The following is a 22,992-nucleotide window of genomic DNA, read 5'->3' as shown; positions in this document are numbered from 1 at the left end:
TTATCATTTTACCACTCATCCACTTTCAGATACAACTTAGCCCAAGAGCTATACAGTGAAGACGACAATTTTAGAGGCAAAAGAACATACAAACTCTTATGACACCAGGCTTAAGGAATAGTAAGAGAGCGAGGAGGAATAGTAAGAGAGCGAGGAGGAAAGGAAAGGTGGTTCTTATTACAGAAGATCAAAACCACAGCTTTTCCCACTCTAGTGTACGGTAAAAGGGTTCCAGGTGTTTGAGATGCTAATCCTCTCAGCCCACAGGGGCCTCCCTTCCCATGAGCAGCCTACTCTGATAAATTCCAAGATAACCTCGGTGACGATAATTTTTACATGTGCCATGTTGTGATAGACTGGGCGGTACCGAGCTAAACCAACAGTTACCAAATAAGTGCTAAGATAGTTGCCTAAGTGTAATATGGGGGTAATGTTAAAAATATGGACTCTTGAGTTCTACTTGCACAGATTCCAATTCATTGGATCTGGGGAGAAGCCTAGAAATCTGTATGTTAGCATGTACACAGATGATTCTAATGAGCAGCCAAATTTGTAAAATACACATCTAAATTATCCACTCAGAGATTAAAATAAACACTAGTCACTAAAACTGGCTAACACAGCAACATAACTGTAAAATGAAGTAGGAGATTATTGTGGTCACAAGTAGAGAAGCTCTTCAGGAGAGAGAGGAGATCTGGCATGGGGAGCCACAGATACAGACACTCACTAAAAGGAGAACATGAATGAATAAGAGTGAGTATGTAGCTTACTGAATGAATGAACAAAAAGGAGGCTGGCCTAAAACTTGGCAGGATACAGGGAAGGCAAATAACAAAACCAAAGAAAAAGAGAATGGTTGGCAAAGTAATAGGAGATTAATCAAATTCTTAAAAGTTTAGGTTTACCATATTCTGTGTTGAGGCCCCATAATTTCACTTTATTAGCTTCATACTGGGCTTTTTTCTTTAATCGACAAGCCCTGTGAAAGGAAGGAGCAATTAGTTCACTTCTTTTTTTAAGTGAACATTCAGAATATACTTCTTTTTGCTGCTGTCAAACATTTTCTAATAACAACCAAAAACCACTGCCTACTGATGTTTATATCAAGGAACTCAGTTTCCAAAAAACATACAATATAATCATTAATCCAAACGATCTTTGAAAATTTTAGCACTCATCCAAAAATAATGACAAATACACTAAAATAAACAACAAAAACTGACAATACCAAGAGAATGTAAAGTAAGTGGAACCATCACATGTTGCTAATTGGGATATAAAATACCACATGCTGCTACTTTGAAAAACAGTGATTTTTTAAAAAATTTTACATTATTACTTCAGAAATAGCTACTTTGGCAATTTCTTATAAACATATACTCTTGGGTATTTACCCAAGAGAAATGCAAACTTATGTTCACACAAACACCTGTAAGTGAATGTTTCTGGTGGCTTTATTCATAATTGCCAAAAGTGGAAGCTGGCCCAATATCCTTCAGTTGGTGAATGGACACACTGTAGTATATCCCTACAAAGGAATACTATTCAGCAATAAAAAAGAACAAACTATTACTCAACAATATGGATAAACATGAATCTCAAATTCATCATGTTAAATCAAAGAAGCCAGAGTCAAAAGGCTACATATCATAGGATTCCATCTATATGACATTCTAGAAAAAGCGAAACTCTGGGGACAGAAAACAGATCAGTAGTTGGAGGGATTAGGGATGATAGAAGGAGTTTCCTTTACAAGGAGGCATGAGGAAATTTTTTTAATGGATGATTACTGGTGATTGTGGTGGTGTTTATATGATTGGATACGTTTGTCAAAACCTAAAGAAGTGTACCATAGATAAGCCTGGGTGGCTCAGTTGGTTAAGCAACAGACTCTTGGTTTTCGCTTAGGTTGTAATTTCAGGGTTGTGAGATCAGGCCTCACACTGGGCTCCAATGCTCAACTTGGGAGTCTGCTTGGGATTCTCTCTCTCCCTCTCCCTCTGCCCCTCCCCCTACTGGCACTCACTCTCTCTCTAAGTAAATCTTTTTTAAAAACCCCATAAAAGTGTACATTAAAAGGTATACATTTTACTTCAAGTAAATCATAACCCCAATTAAAAAAATGACCTACCATAAAACAAAGAAAAAGTAAAACTATGATAAATTTTTACATTTTTATAATACAATGCACTTGAGTCCATTCACCTCTCCCCTCTAAAAGCAGAACACCATCTTTTGGTATTATGAAGCATAAACAAAGCATAAATACCATCTTTTATTTTCAAAGGAAAAATTATAATATTCTCATTATAATATTTATAAAAGCATATTTCTGAATAAATGGTTGATGATCATCTATAAAAGCTCACTGAAAGTCTAAAATCTCACCACCAAGACTTTATTTACACAGGTGAACAGGATTAGCATTTACCTGGAAGCCAGCTTATTTTTTTCCTTCCTTGACCTTGGCCGGGCTGTTAAGGGTAGCTCACTAACCGGAGTCAGATCACTAATCACCTTATTCAGTTTCCGTAGTTCATTGCCTATCTGGAGTAGTTTTTTAGGATTTGGAGTCAGGTCTTCTACATCAGTTCTCCGTGACTTCTTTACTGCATATTTCCCTACAGATGGTTTAAAAGAAGTTTAAATTAGATCATTTTATTTCACCAAAGATATATTCTACAGCCATATTTTAAAACCACATTTCACCCTTCCGTCAAGTCCTGGCATGTTTCAGAAGTCTCAGCATGATATGCTAAAAGGGCTGGCCTCCTCTCCTTCCCACCTGTGCCTCCAAGAAATTGGGGAAATAGGGCACAGCTCCAGTCCCTGCCACGTCCTTCTCCACCTTAAAGTTTCTAGCCCTGGTATAACAGAATCTTAATTACATGCATAGTGGTAATAAGCATCACAAACCTCGGGACTGGAGTGTAAGTTCACTGCACCCAAAAATCAGGGCAAGGGTAGAACATACACCCAGAAAAGAAACAGATTTTATTCAAACCAAGATGTTTTGATGCTGCGACTGAAAATTTCCCAGACATGTATCTGGTGCTGGACTCAAAAGGCCAACAAGTATTGCCTTTTGTGAAAGCTCTTCCTTGGTTAGTTTGATAAATAACATTACAGAAGACTTGGGGGTCTTGCCCTATCACTGAGGGCAACAGAGACGGCCTGGCCTTCTGAATGACAATATACCAAGCAATTTTCCTGTACTGGCCATGTGCTACCTACCATTTACTGGACCTGTCTTTTCATTTCTCGTAGAAAACTAATGTGAAGGCCCAAACTAGGCCTATTCACTAAGAGCAGTACAGCACAGGCTGAGCGCCGGTGCAGAGGGACCATGAGGCACAAATATACTTCTGATAGAATTCCTGTGTCAAAACAAAATTGCTGGGGCGCCTGGGTGGCTTAGTGGGTTAAAGCCACTGCTTTCAGCTCAGGTCATGATCCCAGGGTCCTGGGATCGAGCCCCGCATCGGGCTCTCTGCTCAGCAGGAGGCCTGCTTCTCTTCCTCTCTTTCTCTGCCTGCCTCTCTGCCTACTTGTGATCTCTGTCAAATAAATAAATAAAAATCTTAAAAAAAAAATTGCTTAGCAACTTACATGTGTAGCATGAGAGATTACTAAAACTGTTCACTGAGTACCAAACTTACTAGTGCTCTCCGCCCTTTCGGTACAGATTTTGGATCATACAAAATAAAAGAAGAAATTCTACTTAATTATATCTTCCGAGGTAAACTTCGCCTAAGATTATAAGCTTCTCCCAACTCCTACCATTCAAGTCTTCTCTCTCCATTTCTGTTCTCTACAATTATTAACTTTCCTCTGCTTCCTCTTTTCTTCCCACCACCATTTGATTCCAATCTCCCTATTTACATTTCAGCCTGGAGACTGGACAAGAACAGAAGAGAAAGATGCCGGAGCCCATTCCCTTTCTCCCCAACCCTTTTGGTCTATTGCAACTGTGGCAGGTCAGCAATCAATCAGCAGTCTACTGGTCCCTTCCTGGACAGGGTAAGTAGAATAGGAAGTGACCAGAAATCATTTCTGCACAGAGCTTCCTCCCTGTTTAGGTGAGGGCTCTCCCTACCAGTAAATGCTATTTGTGAGTATCTCTGCAGAGATAGCTAATACAGCAGCTCTCCTGTTCCCCTCTCCACTTCACTAGTAAGGGCTGAGAATGTAGGTACATGGACAGGAAACATGGTTTATGATCTCTGTATTAGTGACACAAAATGTTTGACCACAAATCCCTCTTACCATGATGTAAGCCATTTTTCTGGTACATATTACTTGGCAAGGTGTCTCGGTTCCATTCAGATGGCCTTAGCATCCTCTCTTGCTGTGATGGGGTGAGCTGTTCACTATACTCCCAGAAGTACCTTCTTTTACCTCTCTTCCGAGAGGATATTGAAGTCATCTCCTTCAAGTCTTCCACAGAATCATTTTCATAGCCTTAAAAAAAAAAAGGAAAACCCCCATCCCCAATTTCTTAAGGTCCATAAATTTCAATAAAGCAATCAAGGCAAATAAAAAGATCTCTTCCATTTGTCACTTGATATATTTCCTTTCATCTGAAAACATCACTGGCATATCAAAGGTAACAGACAGGTCTATAAAATGACTTTTAATATGGAGATCTCTAACTCATAAAATATTCAGAGACTAATAATCATAGGTAACTATACTGTTTATCCTCCTTATAGTTCTCTCTGGTTCGTATGAGTTAGTGTAGGAAATCTTTTTAAAATATCTTTACATAGGCGCTCACTGAGAGAATAATGAAATATAGCTCCAGGAATGTCAAATGCACCATTAGATCATGGTACTAAGACCCTACACTATGATTTAAAATGCCTTCCTTCTAAAATTTATGCATCCAAAACACTCCCAGACAGACAAGTGTGTGCATTTCTATGATTGTATCCTACCAGAGTTTTGTGAGGCAGTAACCTGTCCATAGAATAGGTTTTCTGCCTACCTCCTACCCTACCCCTTTTGTAAAAGTATAAAAATGAGAGTGCTCTCACAGACTCACAAATAAAAACACATATGCCTAGTTTAATATTTTACTGGAAGCAATATGCATTTACTTCACTTTTTTTAAAGAAGTTATTTTCCTTACTAAGGGAGAGTTTCAGAAAAAAAACTTAATTTTGAGCTGCTAGAACTGTTGGTCAGACCTCACCAGGATGACCTACAAATCTAAAATACCCTCAGAGAATGCCCATCTTAAGTGTACACCACGTCATTACTGCTAGGAGGAGTGGAGATGGACGCCACGTAGGATGTATATAACACTAAGGTGGACAGGAAAACTTGGGTAGCACTGACAAAGCAGAATGACCATTTTGCCTCCTAAAAACATGACTTCTCTGGAACTGACACTAAAAAAGTGATGGTATCTGCAGAAATATAGCTCCATTTGTATGGCATTCTGGAAAAGCCAAAACTACAGGCAAAACTAGAAAGCGGTGGGCCAGGAGTTGGGAGTGGAGGGAGGGCTGACTCTAAAAAAATACAAGGCAGGGGCGCCTGGGTGGGAGTCGGTTAAGTGTCTGCCTTCAGGTCAGATCATGATCCCAGGGCCCTGCTCACAGGGGAGCCTGCTTCTCCCTCTGGCTGCTGCTTCCCCTGCTTGTGCTCTTGCTTGCTTGCTCTGTCAAATTAATAAATAAAACTTTTAAAAAATAATAAATAAAGGAACACAAGGGAAATTTAGGGGGGGTTGATGAAACTCTCCTGTATCTTGATGGTGGTAGTGGTTACCAGCACTACAAGCACTTTTCAAAACTCACAGAAGTGTACACTTAAAGAAGGGCGAATTTCATATTTATACTTCCTATACTTCAATAAACATAACCTTTTAAAAAAGAATCAATTTGGAGACCAGAATGATTTCAAAGGCAACAATCAAGAGAAGTTTCTGTAGAACTGCTGGTATTAACAGCATTAAAGTGCAAATGTGGTAGTTTAAAACAATATGGCAAGGAGTGTGACAGTGAACTCTAGTTTCTTATGAAGAAATGATGAACAAGTCACACCATCATTTCTAGAAGTCAGATTTTTAGAACTTGTGTTAGATACATAAAACAATGACTTTGGCCTATTTATTTGTGCCAATGCCACACTTCAAATTAAGGATTTCATCTTGTTCCAGTGATCAACCTAGCTTTCGGAAAGATGCAAGGGCCACACGGTGCCACCAGAAATGGCATTTTCCAAACACTTGGCTCCACCAGGCCAAGAAAAACTTACTGGCTTGAACAAACTACTGGCTCAGAGAGATTAACCTAGTATGGCTGGGACCACCTCAACACAAGCAGATGGACCAATAAAAACACTTCCAACTGCCTACCAATGTCAAGAACTGGTGTTCCACAAAAACAAAACAACCAAACCAAAACAGAAACAGATTCACAATACAAAAAACAAACCATATACAAGATACGGAGGAGGAAAATAGGTAAAGGGGATTAAGAGGTATAAATTTCCAGTTATAAAGCCAGTCAGTCATGAGATATAAAGTACAACTTAGGAAACAGTCAATAATGTAATAATTTTGTATGGCAACAGTTGGTAACCAGACTTAATGTAGAGATCATTTTGTAATGTACATAAATATTGAATCACTACATTAGACACTGAAACTAATATTATATACCAACCATACTTAACTAAAAATAAATAAAAACTTAAAAAAATAAGTAAAAAAAAAAAACCCCAACCCTCTGTATGGTGGCAGACAGTAACCAGACTTATCATGGGGATCATGTTGTAATTCTGATGCACAGTCATTATGATGCGCACCTGAAACTAAGAGGATATTGTATGTCAATTATACTTCAATTTAAAAAATAGAAGAACTAGTATTCCATATTTAAATCTACCCTGGCCCAAAGCATAAAGGAAACTTTTTCATATACAGCTTCCTCAGGCATCCCATCACTCTGATAACTGTTTTGATATTCTCCCCAATTTAGCAACCCTCCTCAGGTGGCCTGGACTTCTGGCAAAACACTGTCCTTTTCATTTAATATACTTATATATTTCACTTACAGATACTTTGAAACTTCTGACAGCCCAGTAAAAAAGGTATCATTAACCCCATTTATAAAAAGAAACATGCTCATGGAGGCTTTAAGTGATTTGGCAGAGCTAGAACTGACTCAAGTCCCATGACACAAGGAGTCTAGCTTCTATTGGGCTTATCTGACATGATTATCAAATGTAAGTCAAAAAAGCTACATTTATTGTGTCAAATTCTAACCATACATCTTTGGTTAGTGCAGACTATTGGTAAAGTCAATCATGAAAATGTTTAGTACAGATTACAAAATAAACTTTCATTCTGGGGGCCCAATTCTTAGTATTACACCATGTAATCCCAATGACCCCAAACAGTCAGAGCCTGTCCACAGAATAGGCTCTATTAAAACTTGGGAGCGAGGCCAGAGAAGGGACTGAAACTCCATTTTACACCTTTCCTGGAGCTTTGTAGGCTCAGGCACTGTTGTAGCCAACTGCCAAGAAACAGCATCAAGGGAGCTAGTCATCACAAAAGGGCCTTTGTAAACTGCTGCAAATTAAACCAATCAACCCACTCTAAAACTAGCACTCTGAAGAAACCGTAACTATCCTCACTTTTCTGCTTCAAAAGAATTTCTTCCTGCTTCCCACCAATAATTCACTTCTGTGTTCCTGAAGTCACTTGTTTAGCTCTTTCTTCTAAGAAAAAGGGAAATTTTCATTAGCAAATATGAATAGAGCCCAAATAATACCACAGAATTGTGTTGATTTTGTGGTTAAATCATGTCATTCATTAACATTTGTGAGAACTGGCCAAGTAATACTAACCAAAGAGGCTTTACTTCAGGTCAACTAGAAGGGAGTGAATTAAATGCCATCCAAACATTCAGCATTGTTAAACAGAGTCAAGAGGAGAGTTTTACCCAGCCAATGCATCCCTGTTTCAAAGTAGTGTTGGTTACCACCAACAAGCTCACACAACAGGATTCTTCTAGAGAAGACAAGGCAAGGGAATGTGGCATGACAGGACAACACCAGCTATAACACTGGTTCCCCTCTCCCACCCATGAGAGTTAAAAGGTTGACAAAATGCAAATGAGGGTCAACTTACTAAGTGATCTCTCTTCACAGACCTAGTCATCTCTCAACACACTTATCCAGGTAAAAACACACTACAAGATAAAAGCAAAACTACAACCAGAAGTCGGGTAGACAGCATAGTCCTTGGTGATGGCAGGATTTACTGACTCCTTCTGACTTACATGTTTCTTTAAGCATCTACTGGGACAAACCCCTCCTTCTCTACATTTTCCATTTCCCTAAAGTTATTACCCATCTTCCCTTTGTCTCACCCTTCCCCTACCCTCCTACCCTGATCCTAAATATGGAACTCAAAGCGATAGGGCTGATTGGTCAGACCTTGAAGACTACTCATAGACAGCAGTCTGGGCTTACCATGGCAGGGAGCTATAGAACTTACCACTAGCTACAAACACAACTTTTCCTGAAACACCTCAAAGCAGATTTTTTTAAAGTAATCTCTACACCCAACGTGGGGCTTGAACTCATAACCCTGAGATCAAGAGTCACATGCTCTCTACTGACTGAGCCAGCCAAGTGCCCCTCAAAGCAAATTTTATTAAGTTGTTGAGAGAAAAATCTTCCTGCTAAGCAGAAAAAATAATTGTTCTATCTAGACTATGCAGAGTTCTAAAGTAAACCAAAAAAAGGCATAAGCCCTTTTCCTCCGGATTAAAGTACTTTTTCCTTACTTGAAACTCCACCTGAGTCAAATTTGGTTGTATCAAATAAAACAAATCCAAGCATTTGTGTAATAGAAAGATTTCACTAAAGCAAAGTCTTTTTTCTAGCAATAATAGTGCTTCGCCAGCTATACCATATATCTACTACAGCTTATAAACCTTTCTGAAAATTAAATACCAATCTTCATACTGCCAGAAATTCCAGCAATTATAACAAAAGAGCGCTCTTGCAATTTCTAAGGTTTTAAAAATAACTTAGTTTTTTTTACATACAAGTTACAGCATCAACACTATTTTTGAAGAAAACAACTTTTGCTTAAATTTTAAGATCTTCACTTCTTTGTGCATTTTAAACTGTGTGCCACTTGGCAATACCATTTTCATAAATACTGCACAAGCCAACAGTGGCAACAGCTCAAGCATGTAAATGCTGAATGAAGCGAATCAATTCCCACAGGTTTCATTTTCTTCTTCCCTTTTATTTATATGTGCTGTGTATAAAAAAAAAAAAAGCAGAGTATCCTTCATGCTCATTAAATTACAGCATGTATTTTTCTTAAATGGAAAAAAACTGTGTGAATGAAAGATGGGACAGACACAAAAAGCTCTTTTTTTTTTTTTTTTACATTATTCAGGAAGTAGGTCTTGTTGGTTATAAGCATGAGTAATATAAAGCACCATCACTTGGTTTACCACTGGGGCACTCTTAAACTTGCCTCAACTATAATATAGGGACATGTACATAAATAGAAATATTTTTAAATCAATTCTTGGCATCTTTGCACAGCTGCTCAGAGAGTAACAAATTAGTCTCTTAACATAAATTAAGAAGAAGCCCTCGAAGAATCAGCCTATGAATCACTATATGAGCAAAAGTGATTATTTTAGAGCTGCCTGAATAGAAAAAAAGCAATTACTTATTTGAGCCAAGATAGTAAGTCATTTAATCCCCAAACTAAGGCAAAGGAAACACCCATATCTAAAGACAGGAGAAAGGTCAGTTTGGTAAGCCTCCAAGCATTACCATACCTGGCTCAGAGAAAGTGTCACTAATATCATCATCTTTGTCATCTTCATAATCCTCTTCCTCCTCCTCTTCCTCCTCATTTTCAGAAAGTTCGTGCTCACTACCAAATCCTTCATCATGGTCCTCATCATCAACATCGTCCTCATCTTCCTCATCTTCTTCAGGACTGCATTTGGTTGGCTGTTCACCCAAGTTGTCAGAGACAAAAAGGGAGTAATTGTGCTCTTCTTTTTTCTGGGATGAATCTGAGACCAATGTGCTGGCGGAAAGGCTGCTACTCTCTCCTGCTGCAATTGAACCAGGACCCTCCTGGGACAGGGGACTGAGTAACAGTTCCTGGGTTTCTTTAAAAGGCAAAGCTGGAGTGACGTGACCCTGAAGAGGCTCCACCCCTTTCTTTTCGGGTCTCTTTGCTACTGCACCACAGTAGCAGGTGTTCTCCTTTGCTGCGTCTGCGTGAATCTGGCTCAGCAAGGGCCGACTCTGCTGCACTGGGTTGATCTTTACCTTTGCCTTTTTTACATAGTCTTTACATTCAACATGAAAGTTCACCTTTTCATTATGATACACATTGGTCTTCACCATGATCTGTGTGCTTGAAGTGGGTTTACTTGCTTTTTGGACACAGTCTGACAAAGGAACCTCAGCCTGAAGAGTTTTAGAAGAACACACAGGGGCAGCCGCTCTGCTTGAGATCTTTTTACTAGGGAATGAAGAGGGCAAGGGATTCTGTTTGACACTGAAAAGTGAATCAGGGTAATAAAGGGAATCAGAAACAGACTGAGAGTCCTCACTATTAAGCTGTGCCAAAGTTGGAGTTTTACTTATGACCTCTTCATCTTGGTAAGGGCTAGAAAAGTCATCAAGACCCAAGTAATCCACTTCTTTTGTTCCCCAGATGTCACAGCTGGTTAGCTTGGTGTACTTTGTTAAGTCTTCACAGTACGTATCCCACTGTTCCCAGTTTGAGGTTAAAGCGCCCTCATTATCCAGGACATCTGTGAAAGACTCCAGATTTTCAATGTCTTTGCAGTCCTCCAAAGAAAGGAAGCTGTCTCTAGGATTCTGTTGATAGTTCATCTCTCTATCCTGAGAAAAGTTAAAAAAAAAAATCACACACCATATTTTAGGAAAGAAATATTCACCTCCATCCTCACATCCATGCACCAAAATGACAAGTCAGTATTTGACCTCTGGTCTGTTTTATTTTAAGATAAAGGCTCTTTACATGTCACTTTACCAGTCCATATAATATCATTTTCTTGGACAAGGAAAACAAAGGGAAAATATGCCCCTCGAGAGGCTTAGGTTTGGTCTAAATATCAAGGACTCTTGAACTTTACTACAAACACTCTTTCTCAAAAAGGTTTACGTTTCTTGATCTTTAACTTAGAAAAATTTGAGGATTTCCTTTGAAACAAGCTTCAATTAAAAGCAAATAATGAAGACCTTACCTTCATCACAGAAGAACCTGTCTTCTGAAGTGAGAACTTAAATATAGAGGCAAAGAGCAAATCAAAGAGGAGTTGAAATTCCACCACAGAAGGGTAAGATCTTTGATTAGACCTGGTTAACAGCGCTTGGGCATGGGGACTACAATACTCCTCACGAGTGTGACAGAGATAGGATTTTAAAAATGTGTTAGTGAGACCATGCAGCCATTAAAAAGAATGCAGTTAAAGTCTAATGTACTAGAAAGAGAGGCTGCTTACCAGATGTCTTTACATTAAAAGGATTAAGTTACAGTATACAGTATCTATGAATGTGTCATCCAACTTAAAATACTCATGTATTTATATATGAACAGAAGGACTCTGTTAGGAGTACTTATCTTTGGGGAAAAGGTTTAGAAGGTGGAGGTTCAGGAAGGAAATGAGGACATTTTCATTTTTCCAGTTTGTTTTGATTTTTGCATTTGTGTGGGGGCTTTCTTGCTTCGTTTTTGCTTATGGGTGTGTGTCTCTGTGTTCTAAGAGCTTTAAAGAAGTACAGTTTGCAGACCACAAAATTCACCTGTATTAAGTGTACAATTCAATGATTTTCAGTAAATTAACAGATTTGTATATTTAGTCTTGCAGTTTTTATATACTTCCATGTTGCTTAAGCTGTATGTAATTAAAATTATTTTTTAAATGTTCTTCTTAGGAATCTTAGGTTTCTATTTACCTTGGGAATAAGTGGTAAGTATACTGCTTGGAATTGCTATTTTTACCTCATATTCTCTGTGTCATATGCTTTGCTCAATGTTATCATTCCTAAATATCCCAGTTGAAGAGTTCTTTAGCAGTCCGGCATATCAAAAAAGACAGCTTCCCATCCTCATCATCAAAAACTGAACTGGAAGATATTTAGATAACTCTTCCCTCCTATTTTCTTTTATGTGTGTGTGCATGTATTTATATATAAATAATTACTTTTATAATCATATGCATATTTTAAAATTCCAATGTAATTAACATATAGTGTTATTTTAGTTTCAGGTGTACAATATAGTGATCCAACAATTCTACACATTACTCAGTTCTTATCATGGTAAGTGTACTCTTAATCCCCTTCACCTGTTTCACCCATCCCCTCACCCACCTCCCCTGCTCTTACTATTTTTCAATGGGTTCATAAAGCCTTCTAAAATTACTAGACTGACGGTCAAAAAATCAAACTTGACATCCTTTTTCCTTTTCAGGCATTTATAAATTAAAAAAAAAAAAACTACACCACAATATTTTTACCCCAAATAACTTAAAGCAGAATCCAAGAAAATGTTACTTACCAGTTCATACATGAAATCTGGATCTGAACTGTTTGCTAAGAGATCTGTGCTCATCAGAGTCTGCTCTGAAAAGGTGTGGCTTCGAAAGGCATCCCCAAAAGGCGGATCCATTCCGCTTACACTAGGCTACAACAGAATGATTTAACTTTAGAAAGTTAAAGACTACTCCAAGACCAATTTATTACACATAACTCCAACACCTACTAACTTCTTAGTTTTACAACAATTCTGTATATTTTCTACTCTTTAGCACATTTGAGAGATTTAACTAGCTTTACATTGTGAACTTAAATTAGGAAAATAATGAAGATGCACTAAAAATAAAAAAAGAGTGGCAACTGTTACTAAAGCCTAACTTCTAAAAACTAAAACTTATTCAGCCACTAGAATCAGCATTCACTTCCTAATGAGTACTTTTATTCGGCTATATGACATTTCTTCAAACCCATCTGTAACAACACTTCCTCTTCTATCTTCCCAATATTGAGCACTCCCTCCTATTTCCTGGGGTCTGCAGAAATAGCAAGTTGGTCTCATTCTGTACTCCTAAGTGACTCCAGTGTTTTATTTCCACAAACAATCTGGAAGACAATTTGGGCACCTTTAGTGCAACCAATGCCTCCAGGAATGTGATGATGAAGATACAGGATCAGCCAAATATCTCAAAATCTTACTGGTGAGACCAGAAACTTGGGCATGAGCTCAGCAGCCTTAATCCTGATCCCAGAAAAGGGTACAAGTCATTCTTTAATAAATAAGGGGAAAAAGACTTGGCACCAAGAGTTGATGCTCCTTCTTTTCTCTCCAACCCACTTTTCCATTTCAACATCTATACAAATCACTCCAGAAGGAAGTCAGGGCCCACACTCATAAAGCAGCCCAAACAAGTGAAAGGCCTCACTCTGAAATCTAACTTCGATGAAGGAAGAGGATATGAAAGAATAAAAATTCCCTCTTTGCCATTTTGTTCTTAAAAACTTAAAAAATTCTATTAATCTATTTGCTTACATTTCTCTATTCATATACCTTCTACCTACCACAAACTGGCCTTCTTACATGCTCTCCTATCATGTTTTTCTTCACTGGCACTTCCCAATCCAGTCTTTTCTTTCTCTAATTTTCCCCAACCCTACCAGGCTGCAAGCTCAAAGTAAGTGTGTTATAGCTCTAACTTCAAGTAGTCCACAAGCAGCAAACTAAACTCTAAATGGGAAAGAACTCCCAATCAGTATGTGTAATCCACTTGGCCAGGAGATTGGGGTGGAGCTAGGCCGCTGGTCTTCTTAATATCAACTAGCAAATCCCCTTTCTTTGCCTCTGCTGCCTGCCTCTGAGCCACTGGATAATCCCAGCAAGGTGCTTATTTTCTGTGCTCAAGGCATAATTCTGCCTGGCCCTACATGAAGCCACCTAAGAGTCCTTGCCCTCTCCTTATTTCTGCGTTTCTCCTCAGCACTGAACCCAAAGAGGGAAGAGGGTAAGAGCTAACCATTGGAGGAGGACAGGAAGAAGTCTGGATGTGCAGTGGGGAAAAACAGGGCTTCTTTTCTTACTTCAGAGATTGCCTCAAACCAGGACTGATCAATTCAAAGTAGTTACCATAATATAAATAGGTCTAATCATTCTCAGTAACCTTTTCTGAAAAGTATATATATGTATGGGGAGTATATGTGTATATATGAAAGAGAAAGGTTGAAATCTCTCACCATTTCCTCCTAACTACTTTTAAATTCAAAAGGCATAAATGGAAAGGAATAAAGGAATAACTGGGAAACAGGAAGCAGACAAGGAGATGGAAGTGGGCTTTCTGTGGCAGATTAATTTTCAGGGGAGTTGGGTGAGCCTCCTTAAAGCCAGCAGATCTGGCCCCCCCTTCTAACCAAATTTTCATTCACCACATTTCCCCATGTCAAGCTCATTAAATTTCAAAGTGTAGCAAAGGAGGAAACAGAAGCAATGGAAGGACAGACATGTATTCAAAACTAGCTGAGATCAGAAATAAAATGTCTTAAAAAGGGAGTTTGTCAAGCTGTGTTAAGATTCAGAGAACTTACAGAACCAATAGTATGGACTTTCTGCAGTGGGAAAATATAAAACTTTGCACCTACTCTGTATGATTTACCTGAGGCATTTCCAAGCCCAGATCCTTTGAGTCCGATCCCAAACTTTGTTTTTTCCTCGTTTGTAAATTCTTTTCCAGCTTTACTTTTAATTTCAAGATCAAAGATGATTTTCACAATAAAAGGCAGGTTTTCCCAGAATGCCTTCAATTCAAACGTTTGGATCAGTGCTTTTTATTTATTTTTTAGTATTTCTGTGTGAATCTGTCAAACAACAACACAAAGTAACTTCACTGAGCACCATTAAAAACAAGCTGACCTTTCAAAAATGACATTAACAAAGAACACTTTAGAAGAGTAAGGCTTAATGGTTGCAATCTCAAGAATTTGGTCATTTCTTAGTACCAACTATTCTGAAATTCACCATTCCTCTGTTTCTAAAAAAGGACAGGTCAATAACCAATTGGCAACATTAAAAGAGAAAAAAAAAAAAAAAAACAACACCCTGACAAAATTACCTGAGGTCTATCTTTTCCTGTGATCTGAAAGATGTATGTAATGTTAAAGTAAAGCTCCCATTCACTTTATGTTCTGCATGAGAAAGTATTCTCAATATTTAATTCCATGTATTGCATAATCATTCCTGCAAAATTAACCCACATTTTAAATCTGTTATATATCTACAAGAGGGACACCTGGGTGGCTCAGTCAGTTAAGAGGCTGCCTTCTGCTCAGGTCATGATCCCAGCATCCTGGGACTGAGTCCCACATTGGGCTCCTTGCTCCATGGGGACCCTGCTTCTCCCTCTGTTTCTGCCTGCCACTCTGCCTGCTTGTACTCTCTCTGTCTTTCTGACAAATAAATAAAACCTTAAAAAAAAAAAAAAAGAAAAAGAAGAAGAGTAATGAATACATAAAAATCAACAATGGTGCCTGGGTGGCTCAGTCAGTTAAGTGTCTGCTTTGGCTCAGGTCATGATCCCAGAGTCCTGGGATCAAGTCTCCGTCAGGCTCCTTGCTCAGTGGAGAGCCTGCTTCTCCCTCTGCCCGCTGTTCCCCTTGCTTGTGCGCTTGCTCTCTTGCTCTCTGACAAATAAATAAAATCTTTTTAAAAATGTTAAAAAAGGAATTATTCCAACAAGTTTTTAACATGTTTATGTTGAGGGGAAATAGGAAAATACTCCACAAAGGGGTTTCAAGGATTAAATAATGATTGTAAATCACCTCCACAGAGTCTTGACTGTGGTAGAGCCTTAAATTTAAATGTTAATTCCCTTTCCCTCCTCTGCGAAGGCCTTAATTAAGGGGGACTAAACAGCTATACCCACTTTATCATCTTTTTCTACATCAGTGGTCCTCAAAGTGTGATCCCAAGACCAGCAGAATCAGTATCAACTTGGATTGTGTTACAACTACAAAATTTTGAGCTCTAGCCCAGACCAACTAAAGCAGAAACTCTTCTCCCAGTTAAGTGTTTTAACAAGTCCTCTAAGTGATTCTGACTCTCCCTAAAATTTGAGAACCACTGACCTACACTCAGCACCTTGCTCTCATTCAGTCTAGTTGCAATATTCTTTCGTAGACTGATGTAAAGAGCCAATTTAAGCTGAGCTGCTCCATACCTAATACATCTGGACTGGAGGGTCAGAGTGTTACATCAATTTCAAAGGTCTCTGCAGAACAAGAAAGAGACTATCAACAAGATTCAATAACTGTTCCACATAATTAGATGGGTAAATTGACAACCACTTCTATTTCCTGGATCTTTGCTAGGCTCTCCCTTCTGGTGGGCTGTCATTCCTACCTTGCTGTTCTGGCCTAGGAAACATCATCAAGTGCCCAGGCAGAGCCTACGAACAGAATTAACTATGCATTTCAATCCCATGCTATAGTTTAGGCTCCTGACAAAGGCCAATGCTGGTCCAGTTCCTCCTTATGTGGCCTCATGCCTTGATCCTACTGCTGACATACACTCTCAGTCCTAATTCTTCCCTTGATTCCTGTGAGAAACAAGATCAGTTGCCCTTCCTCCCTCCCTCCTTTCCTCCCTTCATTTCTTCCTTTAAGGGTGGGGAGGGACAGAGGGAGAAGAAGAAAGAGAATCTGAGTGATGTGGGGCTAGATCTCACAACCCTGAGATCATGACCTCAGCCAAAATCCAGAGTCAGATGCTTAACTGACTGCACCATCTAGGCATCCCCAGTCACCTACCTTTTCTAGACCTATTACTTCAACTTCAAAAAGGTGCGTGATTCAAGTGATGCATTCAATGAAGTGGGTCAGTATAATCCTGGTCTATAGCCTGGATATGAGAGAAAAGTCTAATACTCTCTAAAATCTTAAGTTTACCTTTACTAAGCAACAGGGCTGAAGACTTCGCAAAAAGATTAAGTTCTATTAAACAAATACTTATTGTCATCAACTAAAGACACCATCTACCAACAGCTTGGTTGATCTGGGAAAACACTGGACAAAAAAGGAGCTAAGTTTTAGTCGCAGCTCTCACTTGCAAACTACGTAACACTGGGTAGGTCAATCTTTCTAGGCCTCATTTTTCTCATTTCTAGAAAGAACACAATACTATTAATAATACTAGTTTCCTAGCCACCGAATTTTCTAAGCCATAAAATACCATAATATACAAATGCAAATAGAGGTAACCCCACTTTTTGAAGTCCATGTTACAGCACTTCGCTTTTACAAAGACCTACCCTGGTATCTATTTTTGCTAACTGAAGGAAATCCAAAGAGGATTTTTGTTTTTATGAAAATAGGTAAAAATAGTGTTAAGTGTTTGTTGTGTTTGGGGCCCTTGAAGAGACAGAACACATCCCAAGCAGAGGAACAAATGCCCTGCCCAGCTCCTTCCCCAGGAACCAGCCCACATCGCAGCACCAAGCTGCCACAGGTCTGAACTGTGTCTATGAACATCTGTGCTTTATACCGATTTATTTTGTGCATGCATTAGCTAGGTGTATCCTAAGGTATCAGAAAATCCTATGAGAGGTTATACCCTGAGCCTGGGAACGCTCAAAAAATTTTCCACGTAATTAATGGTAAGTGCTTCTCCACTTTATGCCATTTCGGCTTTTGAAAGGTTTCATAGGAGCACTCTACTTTTGCAGAGCAGGAGAAACCTTTTATTATTATTATTTTTTAATTTAAACACTTGACCTCGAAACTAGGTTGTCAATGCAGTTAGCAAAAAGAGCACTTGTTTGGAGCACTTGACAGGAGACCTGGAATCCAGTTTTGATCCCGTAATTAAAACTAAGCAGGCTTATGAATCTGAGCAAGTTATTTAAGTTTGTGTCTTAGCACCCTACTGAGGAATCACAAATATTCTCCTTCAACTATAAAAGGGATGTTATGAGAATTGAATGAGATATTAAATTAGGATGTACCAATAAAATAAAAAGTGATGATTATCAATAGGTACATTTTGGCAATGCTTTTTTGTTCCACAGCTCATCCATCTCAGAAACTCGACATCTGTGACAGCTATTGGCAGCAAGGCTGAATGTTTTATAGACACCAATTCCCAAGGTGAGGGTATCCACCATGTGAAGAGTGGAGCACATCTTCCTGGGATAGTTAAAGGTCCTTAGTTGCTTCTCCCAGTCTCTCAGGTAGCAGCAAACAGGATGAGTGAAGGGCCAATGCTACCCTAAGCAGTAGAAGGTCTTTTAATTCTCTAAAACTGATGACCCAAGGTCACAACCAATTATCTTTATCTTCAAGGTTTTGCACCCATTTTCCAAAATGCCTGGTACCACTCCAAACATTCATTGTGAAAGACCATGAACAACGAAAGTGGAAGGAAAAGAAAAAAGTGGAAGGAAAAGAAAAAAGAATAAAGAATAAAGGTTTCTACAGCAATTACCACTGCAGAGAATCTTCCATAATGATACACTGCTCCCAAATCATCTCCTATACCAGGGAGCCAAATACAAAGGTACACTGATATTTAGATGGCCAAACAACAAGAGCAAAGTGTAACAACTGGCTCTTCAGAATGCCTTCACACTTCTTTGGGCTCAAGAATACCCATATTTTATTCAAAACTTTGATATTAAAGTCATGCACACTAAAAGCAATAGTCTACTTTCCCAATATGTACCCTAAGAAATATTTGTTCTAAGGAATGTTAAATGGTTATTCAGCAAAAGGGTTAAGAGATCTGGAAAACACCACATTAAATAAAACAGATATACTGACTCTACGTAAGGCTTCTTGCAAACCTTAAGGTGCTAGGTGCTAATGTGCATTATTAATCACCAATAGGTGACTAGAACAGGTATGATTTCCCAAACTTACTTGATCTTAAAATCCTCTACCCTGCCCTCAAGCAGATCCCAAGACTAGTGTTATTAAAAACAACAACAAAAAAACCCACAACACCCTAAAGGAAAGGCTAAATCAATTTCCCTAGTTATGAATTCCTTTTTTTTTTTTTGAAGATTTTTATTTACTTGAGAGAAAGCCCGCACAGAAGGAGAGGCAGAGGGAGATGCAGATTCCCTGCTGAGCAGAGAGCCCAACATGGGACCCTATCCCAGTAGGAATGAGCTACCCACGAATCCCATGAATTCCTTTTTTTCACAGCTCTGGCTCACCAGTTCTCAATACAGTTTTGTGGGTTTTTCAAGGGAGAGAAGACTGTTGTCTGTCAGAAATATATGCCAACAGATTTTCTGTACCTGGGCTCATTCAACTCAACAACAGCTCCTAGGCACAGGAAAATACTGTTAACAGGAAACTAGCTCAGGGCAGGCTGCCCCAATATGCCACCCTCACATATTATTTTTAATTGAAGTTACTCAAGAAAGAGCTAGTGCAAGAAAGACACTCTGACCTTTCCTGTTACCCTGAAACCAAGAAATAAATTTCTCCATGTGAGAGGTACCCTCCCTGCATCTGGGAGATAGAAAGCATCCTTACTGCCAGAGATAGGCAATTCAGGGCAAAGAAGGCTATATAAATAAACCTTGTTATTTCTTCATTAATTTGGTACCCCAAGCCCAAACATCTTTGTCTTTTCAACTCTTAACGGATTTGTTGCCTCTTTGTCTCAAAGATATAAAAGCTGCCTACTTTGGTCACTTCTTTGAATTTCATATTTTGATGAGCTCCCATACATATAAAATTAAAATAATTTGTTTTTCTCCTGTTAATCTGCCTTGTGTCAATTTAATTATATCAAACCAGCCAAAGAACCTAGAAGGGAAGAGAGGAAAAGTTTTCCTCCCCTACAAGTAATATGGAGCAAATGACTGATTTATGAGCAGTAATGGTATCATTTGAAGATGGCCACAGCTCAATATCTTTCATATAGCCTTTTCTACCAGGTCCTTCCCTGGATTTTTTGGTTCTCCACTTGAAAATATGTTGAGGCTTACTATGTACATTAGGCAAGGCAAAAGGTGAAGTAAGATGACAGGTAAGACCAAAGGACTTTTATAAAAGCTCATCCCTGGGACTGCTTAAGCCATTAATCCAAACTTTGAAAGCCACACCCAAGAGCTGACCAGAGTGCCCCATGCAGTTTACACACATCCAAGAGCCCCCAAATTTTGCCTCTTCTGAAACTGAGAGTTTCAGCTAATTCCCGAGAGACCACATTTTTTTCAAAGGTTGAAAAATATAAACTATAAATGAAAATGTCTTATGAAAAAGCAGATACTATATATATGATGGCTCAAATCCCTACAGCTCCCCTTTTATAAGCCATTGGCTTAAGGCATTTAGTTGGTTAACTGTTCCCATTTAGTTGGTTAACTCAAGGGAACTGGCTCCTCACAATAGTAAGTAGCACTTTTGAGTCATCCAACATTTATCAGAGTAGATGTTAAAAAATTTTTTGACACACCCATTAGGATGGTTATTATCCAAAAAATGGAAAATAACAAATTGAGGATGTTGAGGAGGATGTGGAAAAACTGGAACCCTTGTGCAATGCTGGTAGGAATGCAAAGTGGTGCTGCTAGGAATCTTTAGCAGTTCCACACGAAGCTATACATCCAGCAATTCCACATCTGCATACATACCCAAAAGAATCAGCAGGGACTCAAACAGATACAATGCACACCCATATTCACAGCTACGTTATTCACAATATTCAGAAGGTGGAAACAACTCTAGCGCCCATCAACAGATGAATGGATAAACAAAATATAGTAATTCATGCAAGGGAACATTATTCGGCCATAAAAAGGAGTGAAATTCTGATTATGGATGAACTTTAAAAACATTACACTGAGTGGGGCGCCTGGGTGGCTCAGTGGGTTAAGGTCTCTGCCTTCGGCTCAGGTCATGATCCTAGGGTCTTAGGATCGAGCCCCGCATTGGGCTCTCTGCTCAGCAGGGAGCCTGCTTCCTCCTCTCTTTCTCTCTCTCTCTCTCTCTGTGTGCCTCTCTGCCTACTTGTGATCTCTGTCAAATAAATAAATAAAATCTTGAAAAAAAAATTACACTGAGAGAAATAAACCTGACACAAAAGGACAAATATTACATGATGCAACTTATGTGAGGTACAAGAATAGGCAAATTCATGGATTAGAAGGTAGAATAGAGGTTACCAGACACCAGGAGAGTTACTGTTTAATGGGCAGAGTTTTCTGTTTAGAATCTGCCTAGGATTCTAAGATGAGGAAAGTGTTCTAGAAATAGATACACAAGACTGTACGTTTAAAAATGGTTTAAATGGAAAAATTTGTTTCACAATGAAAGGTATTTAAAAAAATTTTTGAGGGAAGAAATACCCAACACATTTATACCATTATGTAATTCATATACTATGGTTTATTTTGATCTTTCCTAATCTTTGTTGGTTCATGCTCATCATTTCTTTCATGTGTGCAGAGTTCCTGGGTTCTCTCTCTGTTGTCTTTAAACTGTACGAGATCCACAGTTCTAAGATGTGGTAACTGTCCTGTTACTTAACCCCTAACTTAAGTAAGTCCTTTCTCCTGAGGCTTAATCCCCAAGCAAAGATGAAAGAAAGGGAAGAAAAGGAAGGGACAGGAGGAACGACCACTGACTTGGTAATTTAAGTTTATACATCCCATATATATACCCCGTGAGGTTCCCGTTTAGCAAGAAAGACAGTTTGTCAGTTTGCCCAAGCTCCTTTTCAAACCAGGACCCAGCATTCACATTCCATCCATCCTGCCATACTTCATTTGTCCCACTCAACAATTCCTCTCCTTTTGAAAACCACACAAGTAGGGATGCCTGGGTGGCTCAGTGGGTTAAAGCCTCTGCCTTCAGCTCAGGTCATGATCCCAGGGTCTTGGGATTGAGCCCTGCATCGGGCTCTCTGCTCAGTGGGGAGCCTGCTTCCCTCTCTCTGCCTGCCTCTCTGCCTACTTGTGATCTGTCTGTCAAATAAATAAATAAAATATTTTTAAAAAGAAAACTGCGCAGCAAAATAGTGAACAAAAGAGTTCTACTGAAAATAGTTCTTCAGATGTTTACTGAATCAAGCCACTACCTGCTTCATGGCACAGCAGAAATCAGATCCGCAAATTCCCAAACCACAGAGGAAACATATGCTGCTCATGCAACAAACACACTGGGTAAATGGCGGGGGCCACATTCTCCCTTTATTATGTGATATACATTCTGTGAACACACCTTCAGGTGAATCCCTACTTTCTACCCTTCAATAGCAGTTCTCTGGACTCCAGAATATAGATAACAGGTAAGTACACTTCTAACTAGATGATTATAGTTTATGTTTGGAATTACCAGCAAAAGACGCTCATTATTTATTTTCCAAACCCTGCTGCTGATGGTCTTGAAGAAAAGAGGAGGCTAAAGAGAGAGTAGACCTATCTTTTCCTTCAGAAAATATTTCTTTTCCCCCAGAGAAAACATCATTTTCCTAGCCTAGCAGTACTCATCGTGACCCTATAAGCAGATATGATCCTTTTATCATACCGCTTTGTACACTCTTTATCCCTGGATCAATCCAATAGTACCCTTTTATCCTCACACTCAGAGTTTTTAAAATGTGGGGGTTGAGAGTTAGGTTTGCCACAAACATTTCCTTAAACAAAATTATTTTACTAAGAATCCTGAGGAGCTAAGAAAAGATACTAAACCTCAAAAATATCTCTCCTTAGAATGCACTGTTGTAGGAAGACACAAGACCTCTCAGTTTTATTCCATTCCTTTCCAAAGGCTTCTGCTGAACTTTAACCTTTTGCCTACAGAGAAATATATGGGATCTTAATTTAAAAAACCCTTTGGGAACCAAAAAGACCATTAAAGTAGGTGTCTGGATCAATGTGAGCTGAGCAGGAAGAGCTACTTTTTATTTCTGAAAACTTA

General features: G+C 38.9%; 1 protein-coding gene across 4 annotated transcripts in view; it reads right to left on the bottom strand.

Moving 5' to 3' along the window:
• Nucleotides 1–22,992, bottom strand: part of CREBRF (CREB3 regulatory factor) — a 53,107-nt gene that overhangs the window by 19,660 nt on the left and 10,455 nt on the right. The window contains exons 2-8 of one of the 4 annotated variants that reach the window (XM_032851828.1): nt 16,281–16,331; nt 14,721–14,922; nt 12,599–12,724; nt 9,831–10,917; nt 4,270–4,464; nt 2,435–2,624; nt 909–982 (exon numbers count right to left, since the gene is read on the bottom strand). In XM_032851828.1, the coding sequence (XP_032707719.1) occupies nt 909–982; nt 2,435–2,624; nt 4,270–4,464; nt 9,831–10,917; nt 12,599–12,724; nt 14,721–14,729 (1,681 nt within the window). In that variant the 5' untranslated portion in view covers nt 14,730–14,922; nt 16,281–16,331. The remainder of the gene's footprint in view (nt 1–908; nt 983–2,434; nt 2,625–4,269; nt 4,465–9,830; nt 10,918–12,598; nt 12,725–14,720; nt 14,923–16,280; nt 16,332–22,992) is intronic. The other 3 variants (XM_032851827.1, XM_032851830.1, XM_032851829.1) reach the window with 3 other exon arrangements.

The sequence above is a fragment of the Lontra canadensis genome, unplaced genomic scaffold, assembly GCF_010015895.1.
Source record: "Lontra canadensis isolate GAN:19392208 unplaced genomic scaffold, GSC_riverotter_1.0 scaffold5, whole genome shotgun sequence".
In the NCBI taxonomy this organism is placed as follows: Eukaryota; Metazoa; Chordata; class Mammalia; order Carnivora; family Mustelidae; genus Lontra; species Lontra canadensis.
Note: the sequence above shows the minus strand (reverse complement) of the source record. Positions and strands in the feature narration are given on the sequence as shown.